The sequence below is a fragment of the Botryllus schlosseri genome, chromosome 15, assembly GCF_051294905.1.
Source record: "Botryllus schlosseri isolate E-star chromosome 15, Bs_hap1, whole genome shotgun sequence".
In the NCBI taxonomy this organism is placed as follows: domain Eukaryota; kingdom Metazoa; phylum Chordata; class Ascidiacea; order Stolidobranchia; family Styelidae; genus Botryllus; species Botryllus schlosseri.
In genome coordinates, this window is record NC_137250.1 from 18,865,471 (window position 1) to 18,887,824 (window position 22,354).

The 22,354-nt window shown below is 40.5% G+C and overlaps 2 protein-coding genes across 2 annotated transcripts; one reads left to right on the forward strand and one right to left on the reverse strand.

The window, feature by feature from the left end:
• The first annotated feature begins 395 nt into the window (after positions 1-395).
• On the forward strand, positions 396-3,459 carry LOC145456773 (dynein axonemal assembly factor 6-like). Its single transcript, XM_080334891.1, has 5 exons — positions 396-651; positions 928-1,012; positions 1,079-1,169; positions 2,140-2,322; positions 3,222-3,459. The coding sequence occupies exons 1-5, from the start codon at positions 559-561 to the stop codon at positions 3,352-3,354; spliced, it is 585 nt and encodes a 194-aa protein (XP_080191017.1). The 5' UTR covers positions 396-558; the 3' UTR covers positions 3,355-3,459.
• On the reverse strand, positions 3,196-22,064 carry LOC145456747 (replication factor C subunit 1-like). The gene is made up of 20 exons (XM_080334863.1): positions 21,912-22,064; positions 21,708-21,855; positions 19,433-19,507; positions 19,169-19,353; positions 17,738-17,831; positions 16,984-17,675; positions 15,593-15,772; positions 11,978-12,108; positions 10,923-11,361; positions 10,376-10,495; positions 9,585-9,739; positions 8,160-8,334; positions 7,314-7,436; positions 6,980-7,097; positions 6,425-6,637; positions 6,277-6,370; positions 4,554-4,722; positions 4,390-4,495; positions 3,741-3,832; positions 3,196-3,682 (listed from the first exon to the last, which is right to left on the reverse strand). Exons 1-20 carry the CDS (start codon positions 21,912-21,914, stop codon positions 3,599-3,601), a joined length of 3,396 nt encoding a protein of 1,131 aa, XP_080190989.1. The 5' UTR covers positions 21,915-22,064; the 3' UTR covers positions 3,196-3,598.
• Between the last annotated feature and the right edge of the window lie 290 nt (positions 22,065-22,354).

Here is a 22,354-nt window from a genome sequence, read left to right on the forward strand (position 1 = left end):
CCAAGTGACCCGAAACAAATCTGCAACTGGTCGTTCGAAAGTGGATCGACTGGAAAGGACGAGAATCACTGCACTGAGATTGGATTACATATTCCGAAACCTGTATTGGCTGAGCTCCAGAAAACAGTACCGCAGAAGCGTACCGGTATCGAATTTACCAAGTATCATAATTTGCTTATACGATTCAGTCGAAATGGAATGGTGAATATTCTGGCAAATACATCTTCCTCTACCCAAGATTAAAACATAAAAAAGAACGCTTGGCGTGATCAACGGGTGTCTTTCTGTGTTTATTGCCACTACTCACACGACATTGTGCAATATATCAATGCTATATTTTATAGATACTAGTTATATATAGTTATTTTATAGATACTAGTTAGTTGCTTGCAGAAATTTGATGTTCTTTTCACGCACCAGTAACAGCCAATGACCCCGAACGAACCAACGCTCGGATTGGAAACAACAATCACAATTTTCAATTCACGATATTATTTCATACGTCGTGAATAGGTGCTGGTTTTATTTATAAATATATCAGAGCGGAGAAGATCAAGGATGGCCGATCTCAGTTCGAGCAATATTGTCAATTTGGAACTCCTCTCGCAAATGCTTAATCCTTCTCGAGATGATTCCAGCGACGATGATATGGTAAACACCTACGGTATACTTTGTAAAAGAATGAACATGTCAGCTCAGCTGAACGTTTATTTCCACATTCATTTCTTTTTCATATTTGCACGAGAAAATTGAGGTATGTTTATTTATTAGAAGGTGTGCACTGGAAATTATAGAATGTTCGTTTGGCATTATTATTTTACAGGGGTATCTAGAACTTCTAGATATCCCTGTTATTTTATAATAAAACACAATCATCATCACTACAACTAATACAAGTTTTTATCCGCACTATAACATTATATTCAGCCTGACACTACGACATCCGCTTATAACCCGGGAAACATCGGCCCAAAAAAGACATCAAAAGAGGCACCACAAGAAAGCGTTTACGGTAATCACATCGACTACGTTCAATCAAAAGTTTTTATTGATCAGTGATCACTCATATATCATTCAGCTAAGAAAGACAGTAAAGCGATCTGGGACGAAGAAGAAGTTCCGTCATCAGCCATGTTTGAAGAGGAGGATGACGGAAGACCACAACCAGAGTAAACTTGATAATAATGTATATTTCAGTATGAGTAGTTGGTGTTCAATCTGTTCATGTGCTGGTACCTTTCACCAATCACAAGACTGACGGCCCCGGCTATATTATAATGATATATTCAATATTCGTCAGATTATATTTTATTTCCCAAGATATACACACAATGTACAATGCTATCTTCCCCGTTAGTAGTAAAATAGAAGTAGATAAAACTCATTCTCGGGTATGTAAAGTATTCACCACTCCATTGGTTTTGCTTTCATACTAATTCCGTTACTACTTTTCCAAGCCAAAATTCATATTTTCAGACTTCAGATTTGAGTCAAATGGTTCCAAATATCTGACAGTGTTGCATGCAGTTTAGGGGGCTAGCTAAGTGTTGAAATTCAACTGTTTTAACCTGAGTTGTAACCAAGTCGCCAGGCTCTGAGGCACAAGTCAATCACACTTTTATAGTTTTGACTCGAGTCAAGCCGAGTCATTTTTAATTCCAAGTCAGCAATCAGAAGGTCGAGTCCAAGTCATTGTGTTGACTGCTCAGTTTCCAGTTAAAGTCTTGTTAACCCACCTTATATAGCCCTGTTTGGCGATATCGAATAGTTCGGATTTATAATATACTAATTTTTCTCACTTTTAGCAGTTTCTTGTCGCATTTTCAAGTACCAGTACCAATAGACGAAATTCCAATAGTGTGGGAACTTCACTATTCTTCGAAATTACCATGAAATGTGGGTCTTGGCCGTCTGCGTCTCGAGTCCAAGTCGCGTTAATACACAGATTGACCACCCGAGTTGAGTCATTTCTGCATTTTGCGAAAATGACTCGGGTCAAGTCGAGTCATCAGAAAATTGTGACTCGAGTCGAGTCATTACAACTCTGGTTTTAACTACTTTCCCGATCATTTTCCAAGATTGTTAGAAGTTTTTATTAAGTCTCTGAATTACGGTTTCTAAACCGATATTTCGATTCAGGTACGATATATCATATAAACAAAAGGTTACTTCCGAAGACATGTTCCTGGGTACATCCGGAAAAAATCCTTCAAGCGCATGCTGCGAAAGCCTTGCAGTCAAAATCACGCTTCCCGACACAAAAATGTCTGAAGTCGAGCTTCAAGTGAAGGAAAGTGTCCTCGACTGTAGGTCACCGAAATTGTGAGTAGCCTGTATATTGAAGTGGTCCAAGCGCTTTTTCAAAAATAGGTCGAATTGCCAAATCAAGTTATTGAGCAGAAAGTTTATTCAAAAATTTTTTAACTAATTTCTCAGCGAAATTGTTCTAGGCATATGACTCTGCTTACTCTTGCAACAAGAGGTCAGTTATGAAGTACTTTTACTTTTTGAGTTATCAAGTAGATTTTGTCTACTTGCACTACTCAAGTAGAAATTAGCATTACATTATATTTGCTTCAGTTCTCCAAGTGAAATTCATTCGAGCTGGATCGGTAGTCCATGTATCAAAGTAATTGAAAACATTCACCCGCCAATCCATGTTCCCTCTAATTTTTGACGAGTATGCGCACACTCACCAACTCACTGCGCAGACCCTTGGAAAACAGTGCGTAACACCTAAAAAAAGGTCATCACTTCCGATTTTTTGTGCGCAACTTGGATTTTCTGTGCGCAGAGATCATGTCAGCACTGCGCAGCTTAGAGGTAACATTGCCGCCAATATTCCTTCTACGTCATGTTTCTGGACTGGCAAAGTCTGCTATGCCTCGCCCAAATCACTCGAGAGTATGTGTTACGCACCATCATAACATCACAAATTTTTGAAATTGAATGGATTAGCAGCACCATCACCACTGGGTATCAGGCACGAGCAGATTCTAAAATGTCAGAATGCAAATCCGTGCGGCTGGTTTCATTTTTACATATTCCATCATATGAAATCCTGTTCGTAAACCATATTGTGATCACCTCATGTCACGATTCGAATTTTTTTACATCTTCAAGTGACTTTCCTAACTTCTATTTCTAATCCAACTTACCAATCACCACTCCCGTGTAGCCTACATCACACACACCTAACATACGTGGCAATTTATTTCCAGCAAGCTCACCCTACCCTTACCGCATCCCGTCGATCCCGACAGCGGCGGCGCCAAGTGGGACTTGACAAAACACGTTCTCGAAGTGACGCTGGTAATGAAGAGAGAGTACGATTTTATCAATTTTCAAAGCTGAGCGAAAACGTTACCGCGACAATAGTTTTCCCCTCGAATTCACTTCATTTTGAAATGCCGGTCAAGTTTTCAAATTCATTTCAACGCAATTGCTGTCTTCACAGTACTATGATCGCGAGAACTTGCAAGGCTTCGATGATTTTCGAAACAAATTGTCAGCTACATGATACGCGTATGGACAAAAGCTTATTAACGCACGAATACAGAAGGAAAAGTTAACAAATCGAACTATTCAACTTGGCGAGCTATTTCTTTTTCGCTCTGCTTTTTGAACTTTTCCCAGCTTTGCCGGCGGATGTCGTAGGTGCCTTTTTACGCGAAGGCTTTGCCTTGAATAAGTGAATATTGTGTTGGTGCATTGTGATGAAACCGATAGCGTTATTTTACCTTTGCCATCACATCTGTGTCTTCCTCCTCTTCATCTTCAGCTACGGTTTGGGAGTCGTCTCCTTCGAGTCCGTACCCAAAATCATCAGGCGCTACAGGAAAGATGAGCCGAATGTCAAAATTTTGGAGTAGAGCCGGTGGTGATTTTTTTAGATATGACACTAGCGCGATTAACCGTGCATAAGTACTTCGCTTCTCTCACTGTAACACGGAAAAGTGTCTAATTCAGATGCAAACGGTAACGAAGACATCTTACTTTCTCAGATCACTCGTTTTGCCCCGTTGCATTAATTGTGCAAGAGGTTACCTTACATTTTCAGATTGCTTTCACTTCTATTTTACTGTTTCACTACTTCAGTACCAACGCCGACTACTTCTTTTTCAACTATGACGCGACATGGTGAAAGTAGATGACGTCGCAATGCCCTAATCAAAAATGGAGCAGTAGTTTGAATTCATTTTGTCCAACACTCCACTCAAAAAGTTTAAACACTGCCACCACATGGGCATTAAGATTGAAGATGAGAGAGTTAGCGCTCCGCCTTAATTGCATTTCATTACAATCTAAACTGCTATTTGAACTTAACTGGAAAGAATTATTTGAACTCAAGACAACAAGAATAATAAGACAAGGCAAACATAAACTGACCCGGCTGCTTTTTAGACTTTTTTGTCGTCGATTGCATAGCGTATGGCGTCTTATGACTCTCCTTGTTGAAACCCCTTGTAAACGCGGACTTCACCTTCGACTCGACCTTGCAACGAGCTATCGTTATTAAAAGAAAAAATCACGACTTTGCACAGAGCACCAACCTTGGACATGAGTTGCGGCCGCCCGGGATACTGCCCCAGTTCCTGGATGCTGTCAAAGTCCTCGCGCAGGAAATCGTAGGAATGGAGCAAGTCTACAGTTTTGCGCACTTGCGTATCTCCGGTTTCGCTCTGTTCCACGAGAGGGCGGCATAGTTGCGATCGCAAATAGCTGCAAAAGCAGGCGTCGTTTTCAATCTGCGCAGGTCAAGAGTATGTTAACTAGAAGGGAAAGTGGACTGCAAATTTAATTCAACCACTTTAGCAAGAAGGCACATCGGAGAAGTAAAAAGACTGATGGAGGATATATAAGTTGTACAAAAATATACATTCAAATACATGCGGTCGCACTTCTGCATTACTTCCGACTCGAAATGTCCTGGGCTTCAAGAAAAATCATGATTGTGATTAACTAAATTCCAACGTTAGCGATTGCAGATAAATCTCGTGTATTCCTCACAACGTATAATGCAGGGCCAACGCTGCACTAAAAAATGAGGGAAATAGAAAAAATATGCAACCTAATTATAGTCGTTAGAGCCACTGTTCATAACTGTATTTTGCCGACTCGATTCCATTGTATGTGAATGAAGATGTAGCAAGAATATAACCCCTCTGATCCGTGACATATTGTAAGATACTATTACGTATACGCTGCTTGATGATTAAGTAGTCAAGTGAAAAGGTCATGACATGAGGTAAAATTATTGTGGAACCATTTCACTGGTCCGGGCCCGCGTGGCAATTTGAGCTTGACACCGCTGACGTAGAGGTAGTCAAACAGCATGCACCAGTGCACACTGCACATGCATGTTTTGCAGGAAACACAATAAAAAGCGACTTCACCGCTGTCCAGGTTTTTAATGGGTGGGCACAATTCCCATTCCAGCGCGAGTCGCTCACAGCATCCAAAATAGGTGGCTAAGCCGACATTATTTGGCGTAATGATCAACCCGTAACGTTGTCACAACGCGTTACGCCATATTTACGGTAGCCACGGAACACAAAACCACATATATTTATATATATTACAGCGTCAGTATCAATTTCTTTCAATAATTTCATCAACTCGAACAGATCGCAATAAAATGAAGACAGGACAGAGTTAAAACCGCATTAAGTAGGCTTTTAATCGGATACCGTTCTATTTGGGGTCGAATGAACAATACATATTTGATCTTTCCAAACCTTCATCATCATAGTGAAGTTAAAAAGCTCATTACTAGGGCAAGTTTTTGCAACTTTTTTTTACAGCTGCCAGCAGCTTCCTAAATACTCGTAAGATATGTAGAATGCTGTTTCAAGCTGTTTGAAGAAATCTTATAGTGCAACTTTTTGCAACTTTTGTCCATTTTTTTCATGCAACTTTCTCGATTTTTCACGAAAGTATTATCGATTCTGGTGAAATACACGGCCAAATTCGACTGAAACACCGTAAATCAGCACCGAAGTAAGGCTTTCACGGGTATTTCAGGAGCTGAGCCGGAAAATTGACCTATTTTTTTTAGTCAATGTGGGAAGTTGACCTTTTTTTAGTCAACCGAGCAAAATGTGGTCAAAATGCAACTTCTGCAACTTTTTTCAAAAATAAATGCAACTTTCCACGGATTTAACTGCAACAAAAACTTGCCCTACTCATTACTCGACCCAAATCGAATCACTCAGGCACTCGATTTTAGGCAGCCCTACTCATTTCACGTCAAGACGCAAAACGTTACACACTCACGGCAGATAGTCCAGGTTGAAACTCGTCTCGCAAGCGCCACACGTCGACACACTCGAATGGAACTTCAACTCTTGCAGTAGGCGCTTGTTCTTTCCTGAACGCAAACCATTGCGAGATACACCTTCGACAAACAGCAGCACACGCGTACCCGTCGTTGACAGCTTGCCGAAAAAGCCCGGAAAATTTATCATCCCTTTCATGTTTCCGTTCATAATCGTACACGGAGCCACGGTAGATAGCAGGCCCACGGTCGGCAGGGCGCTCCACGCCTGGTCGTGCCGCAACAGCTTGTCCACGCGGTCTCCGATAGATATGCATTCCGCGGCGTGGTTTAGAGAGGACAGCTGTTTGACGATGCTGCCTGCGTGCGTGGCGGAGATGAGCATTGAGCATAAATTCGGATGTGGAATTCGTAAAAAAAATGATTTTCACAGGACTTTCAAGCAGAATTTAGTATTCCGACCACTATCAGATTGTTGAGTCGTTGCCGATAAAAACTGATTACGAGTGGCTTCACCGATAAGCCCTCTATTCAAAACATATGGCATCAGGCTTAAGGTGCATTTCAAAAAACTTTGCAGCATTTATTTGAACAGCTTCAAACCCAACCCTATGCTTGAACGATTGGCATGAAATAAATAGAAAGGTCGCAGGCTGTGATACAGATTGCCGATTGCAAATTGAAAAGAAGCTAATACCAGACCTGACATCGCGATGTGAGGATAGTTTTCTTGCACAAAGAGAGGTATCATGGAATAGTCCATGAAGAAAAGCGACAGCTTGTCGTTCAACGAAATCGACGCGGACTCGGCCGTAAGAAGCTGAAAAACAATCGCACACTCTCGTACGCGGAGTAATAAGGTCTCGTAGTCAATTATTGCCAGTTTGCAGATCAATAACATTCAAAATTCACGGTTAGACAGCTGCGTGACCGCGCCTAATTCATCAAAAATATTCAACACTGCTCGCAGATTAGCAGGATATTCTACTGGGATTTATTTACAGGCAAATGGTATCGTCTCCATTGCACCGCTTACCTTTCGAGCCACTTCAAAAATTCCCATTGCCACGTCTTTGTGCGATTCCTTTGAATGGCTGGCTATGTCGTCGTAAGACACCGCGTTGCCGCTAGCTTTCAACATGCTGAGGTTGTAGAGGACCTAAAAAATTCAGGGCAACTTGAAGAGCAGTTCACGGGGGTGGCCAGAGCTGGTCAGAAACGAGGTACTCAAGTAGAAAGAAGGTTTGGGATTGGTTTGTGTAGCTTTTGCGAGCGAAATTATCATATCACTGGGCGAAATATGATAACAGAAAACGAAACAACGTTTATGGGGCCGCATAAAACAACATGTCCCTAGATTTAATATAACACGCACATCACGCTCTGCGAAAAGCTTTCTGAAGCTTGATGCAAAATATTCCGACCAAGTCTGTGCCTACAAAAGGTATCCGTATACCACAATAGGCTTTAAGCTCTCTGCTTGCCCAGACTATTTGAAATTTCATGTCGGTGACGTCACATTTTGTGATACAATTGTTGATATACAATGTTCTTTCCAATTCTCTACTAGTTGCTGGCGATTACACCTGACGAGTGTCAGCCGAAAATATTCGGGTTCATTCCAATATGAATGTACCATTCAATTGTATATTGAAGTTCTGTACCTCCAAGAAGCTCTTTTAGAATATATTTTGGTCAACCGCTCCATTTTGCAATCTTAGAAGTAACCAATTGCCAATTCTTTATTACACTTTACTACTTTTCAAAACTACTTGCTTGGCTACTTTTCAGAACTTTCATATTCTACTGTTCTTGAAGTAGACAAAATTTCCAAACAGTAGTACACGACAGTACACAGCACCCAACTATCTGTACCGCTCACCTGCCTGACGTCCTGATTGCAGCTTCTGATTAGCGACTGCAAGGCGGGCGCCTGTATCTTCAGCCCCTCCTTGTAGCAAACGCTCATCATGGAGCCTGTGATCTGTTCGACGCGTGGACGCTGGAATCGCAAATCGAAGCAGTGGTTTGTAAGGGAACGAATTTTCGGCGAGGACCTGAAATACGTGACAGGAAAAGATCTGCATATATGACCGGACACGGCGATTCGTGTATCAACTGCAACGATTCGAGTAATTGTTCAAAATCAGATTGGAAACGTAGCTCTGGTCTGCTCAGTCGGAAGTCAATGCAAACCTATCCAGAGATTACATTTCACTAGATAGAATTTGAAACATGAAGGAACCTTCATCTCCAGTAGTCCAACTTGAAAATTTCACCTTAGATTAGGATTAGAATAATAGCTACACAGCTTTTGGCAATTATATTAGAATTACTGTATTTGAGGAAAATTGAATCAAGTGCAGTTCATGTCACGTCATTCTCATTCCTTCTCACAATCACGATGGCAAACGTCTGTACAGCAAGCTTGTCTCGCTTCGCACTATGCGCTTCATCTGTATTATTTTCAGAAAAACGAGAAATAGATTGATAGATTCATTCATTGGTAACACCCTGGGTTGTCAATAGTAATGACTCGACTATGATTTTTTGGTGACTCGACTTGTGCCCGAGTCATTGTGCATGACTCGAACCAAGTCATACGACTCGAAACTAGGAGGGCCAAGACACACAGTTTCTTGTAACATCGAAGAATAGCGAGTCAGCACATCATTGATATTTCGGATATTAGTCCTGATACTTGGAAAATAAGGTCAAAAACTGATAGGACTGAGGAAAATAACCATATTATGAATGCTAGTCATTCTATATCCCCCCCACAATCTCGGACTTGACTCGGTAGTGAATTGAAATTGACCCCAGTCGAAACTATTAGAGTGAGATTGACTTGTGTCTCGCAACCTTGTGACTTCGTTACAGCCCTGGTTGGCTGTGATTAGAAATAAAAATATAAGCACAAAAACATTTCACTAATTAGATTAGAATTACACCAAAGATACACTTCGAAAATTACATGAGAATTAGAAATCTAGAATCATCTAGTTACCTAAGTCTGGCCGCTTGAAAACCAGAGCTGGGCAAACAATTCGAGTATCAATGGTAACGTTTGATACACTTGCTCGCTTTTACGAGATAAATTGTAATGACAACCAGGCAGAACCATTTCATCACCGTAATTGAGGATAGTTCATATAATCTACTTTACAAAACTACTACAGTACTTCTCAGATATACAATTACTACTTCTACTTGAGTAGCAACGCTGACTGCTTCAACCAACTACAGAATCAACGTACGTGATTTTGGTCTATCCGCTAATAAAATTTGGTAAAATCCCGGCGCTTACCTATCGTTGCACATGCAGATGATGGGTATCTTGGTGGTTTTAATCAGCTGTATCACTTCCTGCATGCCTCCACGATCTTCATTCCCGGCCATGCCATCGATTTCATCCATGATCAAGGCGTTCTTCGTGCCTCCAGCCGCGGTTTCCTTTTGTTCCTGTACGAGCCATGAACTAGTGTCACATTACTTCATCTTTTTTTCTATACAATTATTTTATTAGACAATATTTTCGTTAACAAACCATTCAGCAAATGCAATACATTGAACTACTGTGTAACACACGCATATAAGGCTTAATAGTACTTTTTTAGTCCCCCTTCAATGCAAATAACTGCCAAACTGTCACGGATGCGTCCTTGCTTGTTTCTGTGTGTACTTTATTGAGTAATTTCCCCTTTTCTGCATCAATCTGTTCTTCAAGAGGCATGTAATTATACCAATTACAAGCGACTACAAAGTTAGCACGTCCTTCTATGAGTTTGTTGTCAATTGTTACTGCATGGATTATCACAGCGGAACAATGACACTCATTTTGTGTTGAAAATAACGAAGTACTGTTCATTGTGCCAGCCATAACCTAACAATAGGAATTGCGAGCCTGTGTCCTAATTAACAGGAGTTTTTTCCATGCAATTTTCACTTCCATTCCGTTTCTGAGAATTTTGGCCGAATAAAGCGTGTCTAGTGTCTACGGATTATCCGGTGTCCGAATTAAGCAGAGTCCATAACTAGTACTGCAGATTAGTGTAGAAAAGGGCATTATCTCGAGTGAAAAGATAAAGATGGGAATACCTTTGTACCAAACATGCTGCTGATACTTGAATTGTCTAACATGTGCGACACTTCCTCCTTTAGAGTTCTCTTACTTCTCGTGTCGCTGGCGTTCAGTTCGATGTATTGAAAACCGAGAGACTGCAATATAAAGCATCGCTTTAAATGACTGCAATCAATCGGCACGATACAATACATGTGTGTATGTTACGATGCCATGTATTTTCGTATGTTCAGAAAAACACCACACCGTGAGAAGTTGAATTTCGCAACTACCACAGGTAATCGTGTTGAAAACTTTTTCTCTAGTCGCTAAACCTATATTTCCCACAAACTTTAAAAAATGTTGAAGTTTTGCAAATCTTCTGTTCTCCAGAGTGCTCAAGTAGAAGTACAAGTAACGATGTAAATATATAGTTAGCAAAGTATTGACTTCCAAGTAGATAAACTGAACGTATTCCAGGCCTAATTTTGCCTAAAAATCAGAAAACCGTAAAGTAGAAGCAGTCTAAAATCATGATGACAAAAGTAGACTGATCACTTCCGTGACACACCTAACCAAACTCACCTCACACACCAAAGTAGCCGCCGTAGTTTTCCCAACCCCGGGCGGTCCGGACAACAACGCCGCCCTGAACCCTGCCCCCGTCGGGTCCCCGCCTCCACCCCACATATTCACTTTCGGTTTTGCCTTCGGCTTGGACCCATCTTTCGGCCGGTTATTTTTATGCCAGTCCAGCATCCAAGTCTTCAGTTTCTCGACGTTACTTTTGGCGCCTTGCTGTCCGATAATTTGTTTTAAAGTTGTGGGCCGGTACTTGTCGACCCACAACGCAAACCCAGAGTCGCGACCGGGGCCTGTTGTCAGCTTCTGCGAGTCTGGAAGCGATTTGATCGATTCTTGGGAGTCAACGTCGCTTTTTTGAGAGTTATTCTTGGAGTAGAAGCTACCCGACGGCACGGTACTGGCTTTGGGCGTCGGCTTCTTTTCTGGGGTGACCTTTTTTCTGCAAAGTAACAATCGGCACCAAAGTTCAGACTTGATTCAAAGATTCCGAAATTTACAGAAATTTTGCAAAGCGTGTTGTGAATAATTTCAATTTCAAGTTTCATCCAGCCGATGCCAACAACGACTACACTGCTGACAATATTTTCGCGATTTCTACGAGATCTGAGGGTGAAAAGGGCGCTAACTGCGACGAGGAACCAGAGTCGTAACCGAGTCACAAGTCATTTTTAATTCACCACCGAGTCAAATCCGAGTTCAAGTTGGGGAGAAGATGGCGGAGTCCGAGTCATAGTCTTGAGACGAGTCCAAGTCATTGCGTTCACTGTTGAAAACACGTTCAACCAACCTTTTTACCACTCTGCTTGGGTGACACTGCAGGCCTCGCATTCGTAACATAGTAATTTTCCTCACTCAACAGTTTCTGGCCCTATTTTACAACCATCAGCAGTGATACACAAAATACCAATGATGAGCTAACTTAACCATTCCTCGAAGTCGCAATGAAATGCATGTGTGGGACGTTCGAGTCTCGGTATTTTCCGTATTTAACAAAAAAAACTCGAGTCAAGTCGAGTCATTACAACCTTGCAAGGAACGCAAAAATCTTTCCTCGCTTTACAGATTTTGCCTCCTTTTTAACGACTTCTTCCGCCGCGATGTCATATTTCGATTTCTTGCCTGGCTTGCTACGAATGAGTTCCAGCAATCCGTCTTCGTCGAGTTGGTGCGTCTTGTGCTGCTCAGCCTAAATATATTATATATAGCAGTGGTCGGGAACCTTTTTTGTCCGAAGAGCCATATTGGCCCTATTTTTTCCATTTCAACTCCCAAAGAGCCATACATGTGGATAGACTGTTACGCCACAATTGAAAATTCGTGACGTCATGGTAGCACTAATTTCAACTAACTACATGGGATCCGTCGGGTGCGCCACATTTTCTCTGTTAAAACCCTTTCTAATCATACTGGTTACCTTATTTAAGCATGCAAACCATGAGTTACTAGAACGTAGATTCGTCGTGATTGTCCTTCTAAATGCGAGAACCCATGATCACATGCGTAGGTGGAGCCAAACATGGCCACTACTGCAGTAATATGCCTACCAATCTAAAATTTGTGATAGGCTACATCAATGACGTCGGGTTAGGGGAGGCAAGTGAGGCAGTACCTCACCTGTCGTCAGGATGAGTGAACGAAAATTTTTAAATCTTCAATTACTTTTGGTATCTTCTATCGATGTTCATGAATGACACGATTTTTAACATTTTTCTCCCGAAATCACACAATTTACATATTTATTGTTCGTAAATAAAGCGCGAAACGTGAGGTAGACACAGACGCAGACACAGACCATTGATAACACAATTCATCGTAAATAGCTTATATGATTTATTATAACTGATATTAATCTAGTCTAATTGTCCCTGTGATTCCGAAGTTCTAAATACTGATCGAATTCTCCATCCTCAGAGTATTCGGCAGTTACACATAACGTTGCGCCGCACACCTACGTCTTATTGCCGGTAGTACAGAGCTACTTAGGCCTACCAATCAAAAACATGGATAGCTACTACATTTTTTGTAATTTGAGCATTGTAATTGTGAACGTAACGTCCACGGCATTTCATTTCGCGCCGTAGATCAGTAAGATAATATGTATTTGAAAACTGCGTTGTCATATGGGCGTCGCCATGTCTGCTAATCTCTTTGATCAATCAACGTATTGTGCAATCCAAGATTTCGAGTCGGGTACATCGAATTCGAGAGTGATATTGGTCGCCGGCACGACAGTAACTTAAATTTGATGATTTTGAAAAGAGGGGGTTCCTGCCCCCAAACCTGAAGACGGCGTTCTATTTACCTCTCAAAGCCAAGTGTATAGGGATGGTGTGAACCTCTGAAAGGTTCGGGTTTGTGTGAACGCGAACCTTTTTGAAAGGTTCTGTGTGAACACGAACGTGAACCTTGTGACGTCATATTGCTAATTCCAACCCTATCTTTCAATGAAGTGATAGCCTATATTATTGTACACGATACCTAGCGAAGACTCGGGCCACATAGTGTCGCATTGCTGAAGTACATATTGGCGTTTTAAACGTCGCTAAATGTATCAACCGCGGTTATCAAAGGATATAATAATCTCATAAAATCAATACATTCGTCGTTTTGCCAACAATTTCGAGAAGGACTTACCAGAAAATATAAGCTTACGCCTTAATGGTCTTAGCCAGACCGGACAATGTGTTTGGAATCTGAGTATTGCTACATTGATATTGAGCAGAGTGTAAAACGGTTTCTATACTCGCTACCGATACCATAAACAACAAGTTATATAGCAGTAGCCAGCACCTTAATCGCACGGATTTGGTTTTAATGATACAGTAAAGATATGAAGTCGAGATTGACCCCATACGCCCGCTCGATTTTTTACATCAGAAAACGATATCAATGTCATTGATTGGTTTAATAGGCATCATTCGCTGACTACGTATATCGCTCGTGATGATATGTGATTGCGGGTCAAGCTCACGGCAGAGAGTCACTAATTATTCACAAACGGAAAGCTGGATATTTCGAGAAATTTTTGTGACAAAAATGCAAGTAAAACTTTTAAGGTTGTCATGGTGCATGCTCGTTTAGTGTTGATTTTTTATGCTGCCAGCACCATGCATGGAGTGACCCGCAGTTGAAATGCAATAAACTTGAACCAAAGATCTTATAATTAAGTACAATTCAGTACAACAATATATATTTGGCAAAGAAGCGTATTTATACTCAAAAGAGCTATGTATGGCTCGCAGTGACTCACCTGTCTACTAAATTTTGAACATCTTTATTACCAAAATCACGTATATTATTGACTATTTTTTGTCAGAAAATAAAGTCCGAAACAGAGGACAAGGTATTGTGATAGGGCAATTCATCGTAAATATCATTGAATGTATAATGACTGATATTATTCGAATGTAATTGTCTCACTATACCGATTCGGCTTTTTAATTCTCACGTGTTCGGCGGTAACATTTGCACAACACGCCTACATATTAACAGCGTCTACATTCTACAAAGCTACGTTATCAATCAAGAACGTGGATAGCTATGGCGTTGTTTGTAATTTGTAATTGTGAATGTCACTTCCATCGCAGTTTATTTCTCGCCGCAGATCAGAAAGACAATGCACATTTGAAAACTGCATTGTGATACAGGCGTCGCCATGCCTCCTCGTCTCTTTGATCAATGAATGCATCGTGCAATTCAAGATTTCGTACCGGGTACATCGGATTTATTGCGAGTGATATTGGTCGCCGACGCGACAGCAACTTAAATTTGAGGATTTTGAAAAGGGGGTCCGAACTCTTAACCTTGAATACGTCACTGTAATAACCTCTCAAATACATTTTATACTGCCACGAGAATAATTATACTGCTCGTGCTGAAGATTTAATAACTCGTTGCTGCAATATTGAAAAATTAGGCACAAAAATAAAAAAAATCGCAAAGAGCCATATCTTATGCCCAAAAGAGCCATATATGGCTCGCGAGCCATAGGTTCCCGACCACTGATATATAGTATAATGAAACGACATGGTCCATTGAATACCCGTCTGCATACCAGACAGCATGGGAACATATCACAAATTAGGTTAGAATTGGACTGCTTTAGTCTAAAAGAAATAGAATTGACCTATCTGATTTTCCAAGTCTGCTACAGACATGCACTACTACTTGTACACTGGCTTGGGGCTTGGGCTCTTTCACCCATGCAGCCAAGATGACAAATCGAATCATAAAATCGATGCGAGCCTATCCCAAGACTATTTCCTACTTTATCAATCATAAGTATAAAATGCAGGCAGTTTTGCATGAGACACTGTTGACCAGAAGCCGAAGCAGTCTAAAACGTCGCCGCTAGACCAAGTAGTAGCCCAGTACTCAGAGATAGTACGAGTACTTCGTTACCGGCCTCTGGTTGTTCCTCGAAATTTTTACTGCTCCTACATTTCTGTTCGAGTAGCGATAAACAAGAGTTATAAAAGTAGGCATTCTGGGTCTAGTTTTGCATAAAGAACTTTAAAATCTCTCAAGTATCAGTGAAAGTAGTCTGAAAACACTCGAGTAAGCCACAAGCATTTGAAACCTACTAGAGCGCTCGGAAAAGCAACAAGCACTTCGTTACTGATCACCTCTGGTCCTAAACATGATAACATAAAATAGCGTCGGTTCCCCACCTTTTTGATTTTAGACTCCCCAGCGTCGTCGCCTACGAGTAAATAAGACGTTCTGCCGCTGACCGACCCGGTCACCTTGCCTCCGTATCTTTCGATGAGCGACTTGGCCTCGTCGCGCTCCAGAGACTCCAACACCCCGGTGATGACAAAGGTCAGGCCTTCCAGACAGTTATCAGCACCCTGGATCGAAGAAAATAGTCTCCGATTACACTTGAAAAAATTATGGACAGGGCTTCCCATAATGATTGAAATCCTCCCAAGTATTATTACAATCATTTGAGTCGAGCAGCTAGAGTCATGCACAAAAACTATACGCTGCTACTAACGAAGAACAATTTTATCAACGAGAATCATCGTTTTGACACTTAGTTCTCACATTATACAATTGAATAGTATATTCACATTGAAATAAATCTGAACATTTTTGGGTTCATATATTGAAGTTCTGTACCTCCAAGAAGTTCTCACAATGGAAGCACCGCAACCTTCATTGGCTTTATTATAGTATCGACGACATGTAGCATAGCTGCGTTAGGCTCAGGGTCTTCGAAGTTCATGGTAGATTGACCATTTTGTGTAGCGACATGATAACTAAGCGCTATAGTCTTAGCAATGGTTAAAAAATATGAATAAAATAATTTTAGTAGTCAAACTAGCATTACTTCCATTGTAACTGTGTGAAAGGTACAAATTACGACTTAAACATTCGTCCTTACCAAGCACTCTAGTACTCGGCCCAACTTGAAGCCCAATTCGGCATTGGATCAGTCGTAATACTCTACTTATGTGATACGGCGCCGTTGTCAGCATTGCGCACGGCACAAGACAAACATGATCCAACAATTCAAACATGCGCTGGCGGTACAGAATGCCGTAAATGCACCGAGTAATATGCCATAACTAAGGCAAGTTTTTGCAACTTACTTTTACAACTTCCGGCAGCTTCCGAAATACGCGGAAGTTATGTAGTATGGTGCTTTAAGCTGTTTTGAGGAATCTTATATTGCAACTTTTTCGATTTTTCATGCAACTTCATGCTATTAGCTTTTTACTGGAAATATTTGGCACTATATGTAAATATGTAATATATGAGGTCCTTTCTGCTTTGACGTACATTCAAGATAGACTACCGAAAATTGTATTTTCACTGGGTCAATTTTTTCAGGCTATTGAATTAGTTGAAGTCCCAACATTGAGTTTTGCTACAGTGTCTTGGATATGGAACGATTCGAGTACCCCCAATAATTTCAAGAAACTTGTCCATAAACGCAACTTTTGTGGAAATTGAATGCAACTATTGTGAAAAATTTGTGCAGCTTTCCATGGATTTGACTGTAACAAAAACCTGCCCTAACGATAAAAATAATGAACGGACCTTCGATTCAACTTACAGTAGGAATTTCTTTAGAGCCGGGAGCCTTCGGCCCGCCCCTGTTCTGCCACTGCATGTATTTCACGAACCGTTCCTGTTTCGCGTTTGGCGTTTTCTCGTCATATTTCTCTTCATTATCGACCTTCTCTTGAAGAGGTTCTGATTTCTCTCGGACGGCGCTCGGCTTTTGTGGCGTCTTCCCGGAGGCGGCACTCTCAGAACTTGCTTTTTTCTCCTTCAAGACTGCTTTATCATCGCGACGTTTCTCATCCTTAGTACCGCCGCCGTTGGTCAAGGTAAATATCTCATCGCGTTTTTCCGACTTCCTCGGTTTTTCCAAACCATCGGCATTCGATTTTGACTCTTCTTTCAATTCCTTCTTAGCTTTCGAATTACGATCGAGTTTGTCCTTTTTTTTAGTATCCTGTGACGGAGCAACATGTGTATCCTTTGCACGTTTTCCGCTATCCTTATTAGACGATACATTGTCTACAAACGCGTCGCTGTCTGGACCAATTCCACTTGTTTCGATCGTATTCTTCAATTTATGTGTCGTTTCCTTTATAGAAGTCTTCGAAATTTCGACAGGTACGTCTCTCAATTTCGGTCTATCTCCCGCAGCGTCAATATCCTTTTTGCCGGAGCTTTTCTTCCTCTTCTTAGCTTTCTGCTTCTCTCTCTTTGCGACGTCTGAAGTCTGCTTCGAACGGTCTGAAAAACGAATAAGTTTTGTTGATAGGGTACTGACAGCAGTAGCGATCGAGCTGAGGTACTTGCGGTATCCCTGTCTGGTTCTCGCTTTGGCTTTTTCTGCGGTGTCATGTTCAGCGAACCGTCAAAGTCAAGGTCGTCATCAATCTCTAACACCTGGAATTTTGGGTAAGAATGATGAAATGTGTCCTGCTCTATTGATGTGTGTGGTTTTTGGTATGCTGTTACATCCACGCCAGTGGTTTGGTGAGCCAATCTCCAGGTTTCAGCAAATTTCTGGACACAGACCCGACTTATACAGTCGAATTTACACTAACTTGCAGCAAATATTCATCATGTTTTTGTTTCATTTATATTTTAATGGTTACGTTCTTTCTGTTGTTGATGTGCAGCTAATTTCATTCACCAGTATTTCATAGTAATGCATTAGATGTGTAATTCTAACTCTTGCAGATTAGCAATAATGGTTTGCCAGGAAAGTAATGATCGGGAACCACTGACCTATATTATATTTCAATAAGCCCGTGCTTCTGACCTAGCTGAGTAACAGTACAAGTAATTTTGGTTTTAACCAGGGCAATTTTTTTACATAAAAACGAAAAATTTGGAGTTTAAAAAACTTAATTGTGACCAAATTTTGACCTAATGTAAATTAGATGTTTTCGCACATAACGTTAGAATTGTGAACTGTGAAGAATTCGAGTAGTTACATCACGCATTATGGTAGAAATAATTAAAATTTGTTGTGGTACAACGAAAGATACTTTACTACATTCTCGGGCAGAAAGTGTCTGTCCTTACGAAGTAGCTTGCCAAGAATGGGGAAAGAACGTTCAACAGCAGCAGTTGTTGGCCGGCAACACTGGTGACACACCTCGTTGCTTCATTCTGACAATGTTCTCTACATCGCAATTTTTCATCATGCATTTCTCGATATAAAAACCCATGCAGTCTTGGTTCAGTTGGGATATTGCGGTACGTTGAGGTTGATCATAACACCATGTCAACCTGTTTGTTTCATTCGACTGTTTATGATTCACAATGAGCAGACAATGGGCCGTCTACAACGGAAGGCCTAAAAGTAGGCTACAAGCTGCAAAATGTCAAACGACAAGTTCACCGATAATGCAAAGATCTCCGATACAAACAAATGTAGGCTCCGGAAAATTTTTGACTTTGTAAACGATTTTGACAATTTTTTGACCTAGCGCTGCAATTTTGACAAAATGTTGTCATGTCAAAAATATCGTCCTAGTTATAACATATGAATCACAAAATCACTTTCTGATTAGCTAGTCAAATCTGCTTTCTGAGACTATTCACTAGACCACTTTTCTGATCTCCGTACTTGAATTAATTTTGGAATATCGATGAAATTGCTACTTTCACCTATAATGCAGTAGTGCATATGCAATAATACTTCTACTTTTACTTAGTAGCAACACCGCCTTCTTTGATTAACTGTGCCACTAGGTAAACATAAATTAGATCACCTCTGGTTTAATCTCAATTTCGGTGGAGGCTTTGCGTTTTGGCAATCTTTGTTCTTTCTTTATCGTTTTGTTGCAAGAACCGAAAAAACTACTCGGCGAGATCTCTTTCCGTTTCGCTTCCTCTTCAACTGGTTTCTTCTTGCTGATTTTCTTTGCGCTTTTATTCAACGACGTCCATTCATCGTCTATGAATTTCAGTTGATATCATTAACTGGGAAATGATAAACTCGGAGGAAAAACCCCAAAGCAACAGCGGTAACTCGCCTGATTTGGGGATCACATTTTCGTTTTTCAACCTTGTTTTGACCTTTTTCGGCAGTGGATCTTCTTCTGAGGAGTCTAAATAGTCGAGATAGAATGCATCAACCACAACCATAGTGTACAACTGCACATTAGGGCTAATGAAAAAGAACTTTTTTATAAATGTTACTGGCTAATTGATAAAATCGTTAGGTTACCTATTATAACGCTGCGCACAAATTATGGTTCAATCTCAACCTATAGAGTAGAGGCATTGCTATAAGAGAAAAAGTTTAGCATTCATTTAATAAAAATAATTATAAAATTTTTCAAATTTGGCTCTATTACAACTAGTTGAAGTAAAGTTACTGATGTGCAAATTTCAGGGTTGTAACCAAGTCACAAGGCTCCGAGTCACAAGTCAATCTCACTTTTATATTTTTGACTCGAGTCAAGTCGAGTCATTTTCAATTCCCACCGAGTCAAGTCCGAGTCCAAGTCAGCGAACAGAGGATCAAGTCCGAGTCAATGTATTATGACTCGAGTCCGAGTCCAAGTCATTGTGTTGACTGCTCAGTTCCCAGTTAAAGTCTTCCTAAACCCACTTTTTATAACTCTGTTTGGTGATATTGAACGGTTCACATTTATAATATATCAATTTTCCTCACTTTTAGCAGTTTGTGGTCGCATTTTCAAGCACCAGTACCAACAAACGAAGTCCCAATAGTGTGTTGACTTCGAAATTACAATGAAATGTCGGTCCTTGCCGTCTGAATCTCGAGTCAATGACTTGCTTCGAGTCATTCCACATGGCGAGTCATTCCACATGGCGAGTCATTCCACATGAATAGAACCACATGGCGCTCAACAATAGAGACCGAGCTAGCGCAACGCCGGCTATCGCTCGAAGACGCCCACGACCGCCCACGCTGGAGGCGCTTAATAAGGGCCCAAAACTGATTATCTTGATGTTAATTTGTTTCCTGTTTTCTTTTGCCCTTTTATTTAATTGAAAGCCGATATATATATTCGAGTCATGCGCAATGACTCGAGTCCAAGTCGTGTATTGACTCGAGTCGAGTCATTTCCGTATTTTGAGATAATGACTTGAGTCGCGTGGAGTCATCTGAAAATCGTGACTCGAGTCATTACAACCCTGGCAAATTTTAGGATTTAAAATGATACTTTTATGGTGGGTAAACCTGCAATAAATAAATAAAGAATTTGCCACCGTAAATACTATTCTTTACAAATCTAACCTAACAATTTTATCAAGTAGCCGGTAAAATTTGAAAAATGAGGTACTTTTCGAACAGCCCTAGTCTTGTGTACAACTGTACGGCGTGTACGTACGTACACGCAACTAGAAAATATTCATCCTTTCCAAGCGATATTAGAATTAGAATTATAGCTAGTTCTTTCCTTGAAATTTAGATTAGAATTGGAATTACTGAATTCGCGAAGAAAACTTGGAAATCTAAGCAAGTTCAGTTTATATTAAATCACAGTTCATCTTCATAAGCAAGAGCACGGCAAATGTCTGTAGGGTAAGCTTGGCATGTTTTGCACTCTATACATTTTTCCTGTAGCATTTTCAGGAAAACATTTCTCAAATTAGATTATACTATGATTACCGGCATTTTGCTTTAATTTGTATAATTAAACAGCGAGAATACATATATTTGTCCAAGTCAGCATGCGGCGGTGGTCAGTAACGGAATAAGCTACTTGTACTTTTTCGAAGAACTGAAGTATCCTCCAAAAATGGTTATAATTTTAGACTTCTTCCACTTAACATTTTTTGGTTTTCGAACTAAAACATATTAGGCCTATTGAGTATCTACCTATTTAATTGACTTCTGCATGTACTTGAGTGAAAATTCACATTATTTCTACTTGAGTATCAAGCTATTTTAGACCATCCACGGGCTGTGTATATAAATACTTTTCATTTTAATTCATTTTTTGGGGGTGGGTGGGTGGTTTGGTGGTTAGATAATGTGAGTCATGCAACTATGCATATTGGGATGTTGTTGCCATTAATCATCACTGTTATGGATTTCATGGTTAGACAGTTTTATCAGGTTTTCAAAATTTTTACAACAATAGCTTACCAAATAGCTTACGTCATATATAGAGGTCAAAAGGTAACGTCATTGGATTTCCGCTTTTAATGGGGAATAAGGAATAACCCAAAGATCGACATTTCTATGTATCTGTCTTTTAGGGGAAGTATGATACTTCACGAAAACCAACAGCATCAATATTCTCGACAATATAGCATGGAACAACATGATACCTGACTCATAGATGATTCCTTTTAGTCTTCGTTTCGTTTTGGTACGATTATTCGTGAAGTCATCGTCGTCGTCATCATCAACAACAACAACAGGTTTCTTTCCCTTCTTAGGTTTGCTACCTTTTGGAGCGAAGAAATTTCGGATATCCTAAATACAATTAAAGCATTTTAGACGTTCAAAGATAAAACAGCAGACAAACTAACCATCTTCTGTCAACTACAATGGAACAACGCGACAACAACAAACTACATCAATGTGTTGTGCAGCATTTCGCGGCAAAATATTGACGAATACCTCTTGCCAGAAACAACGAAGGTCAGCCGTTTGTCCCAAAAGTAGGGGGGGGGGTTGTGAATGCGGTAGCTTTTGGAGTCACATTGTCAGCAGTCGCTCTAAAAGTCATCATCGTCCTCATTTTAATATTTTTTTGATCAAATCAATGCACCACAAGATTGCGTTATAATGAAAAGAGTATTCCAAATGTTAATCCATGCCTAGAACCTGGATGTTATTTACAATAATCTAGTAAACTGGAATACTCATGGCGATAAAAATGAACAATGTGGCTTGTGATATTGTCGGGGAGTTGCTACTCTTGTCATGAGTCGTTTTAAACGGGTCGGAAGACAGCAATTTACAGCGTACA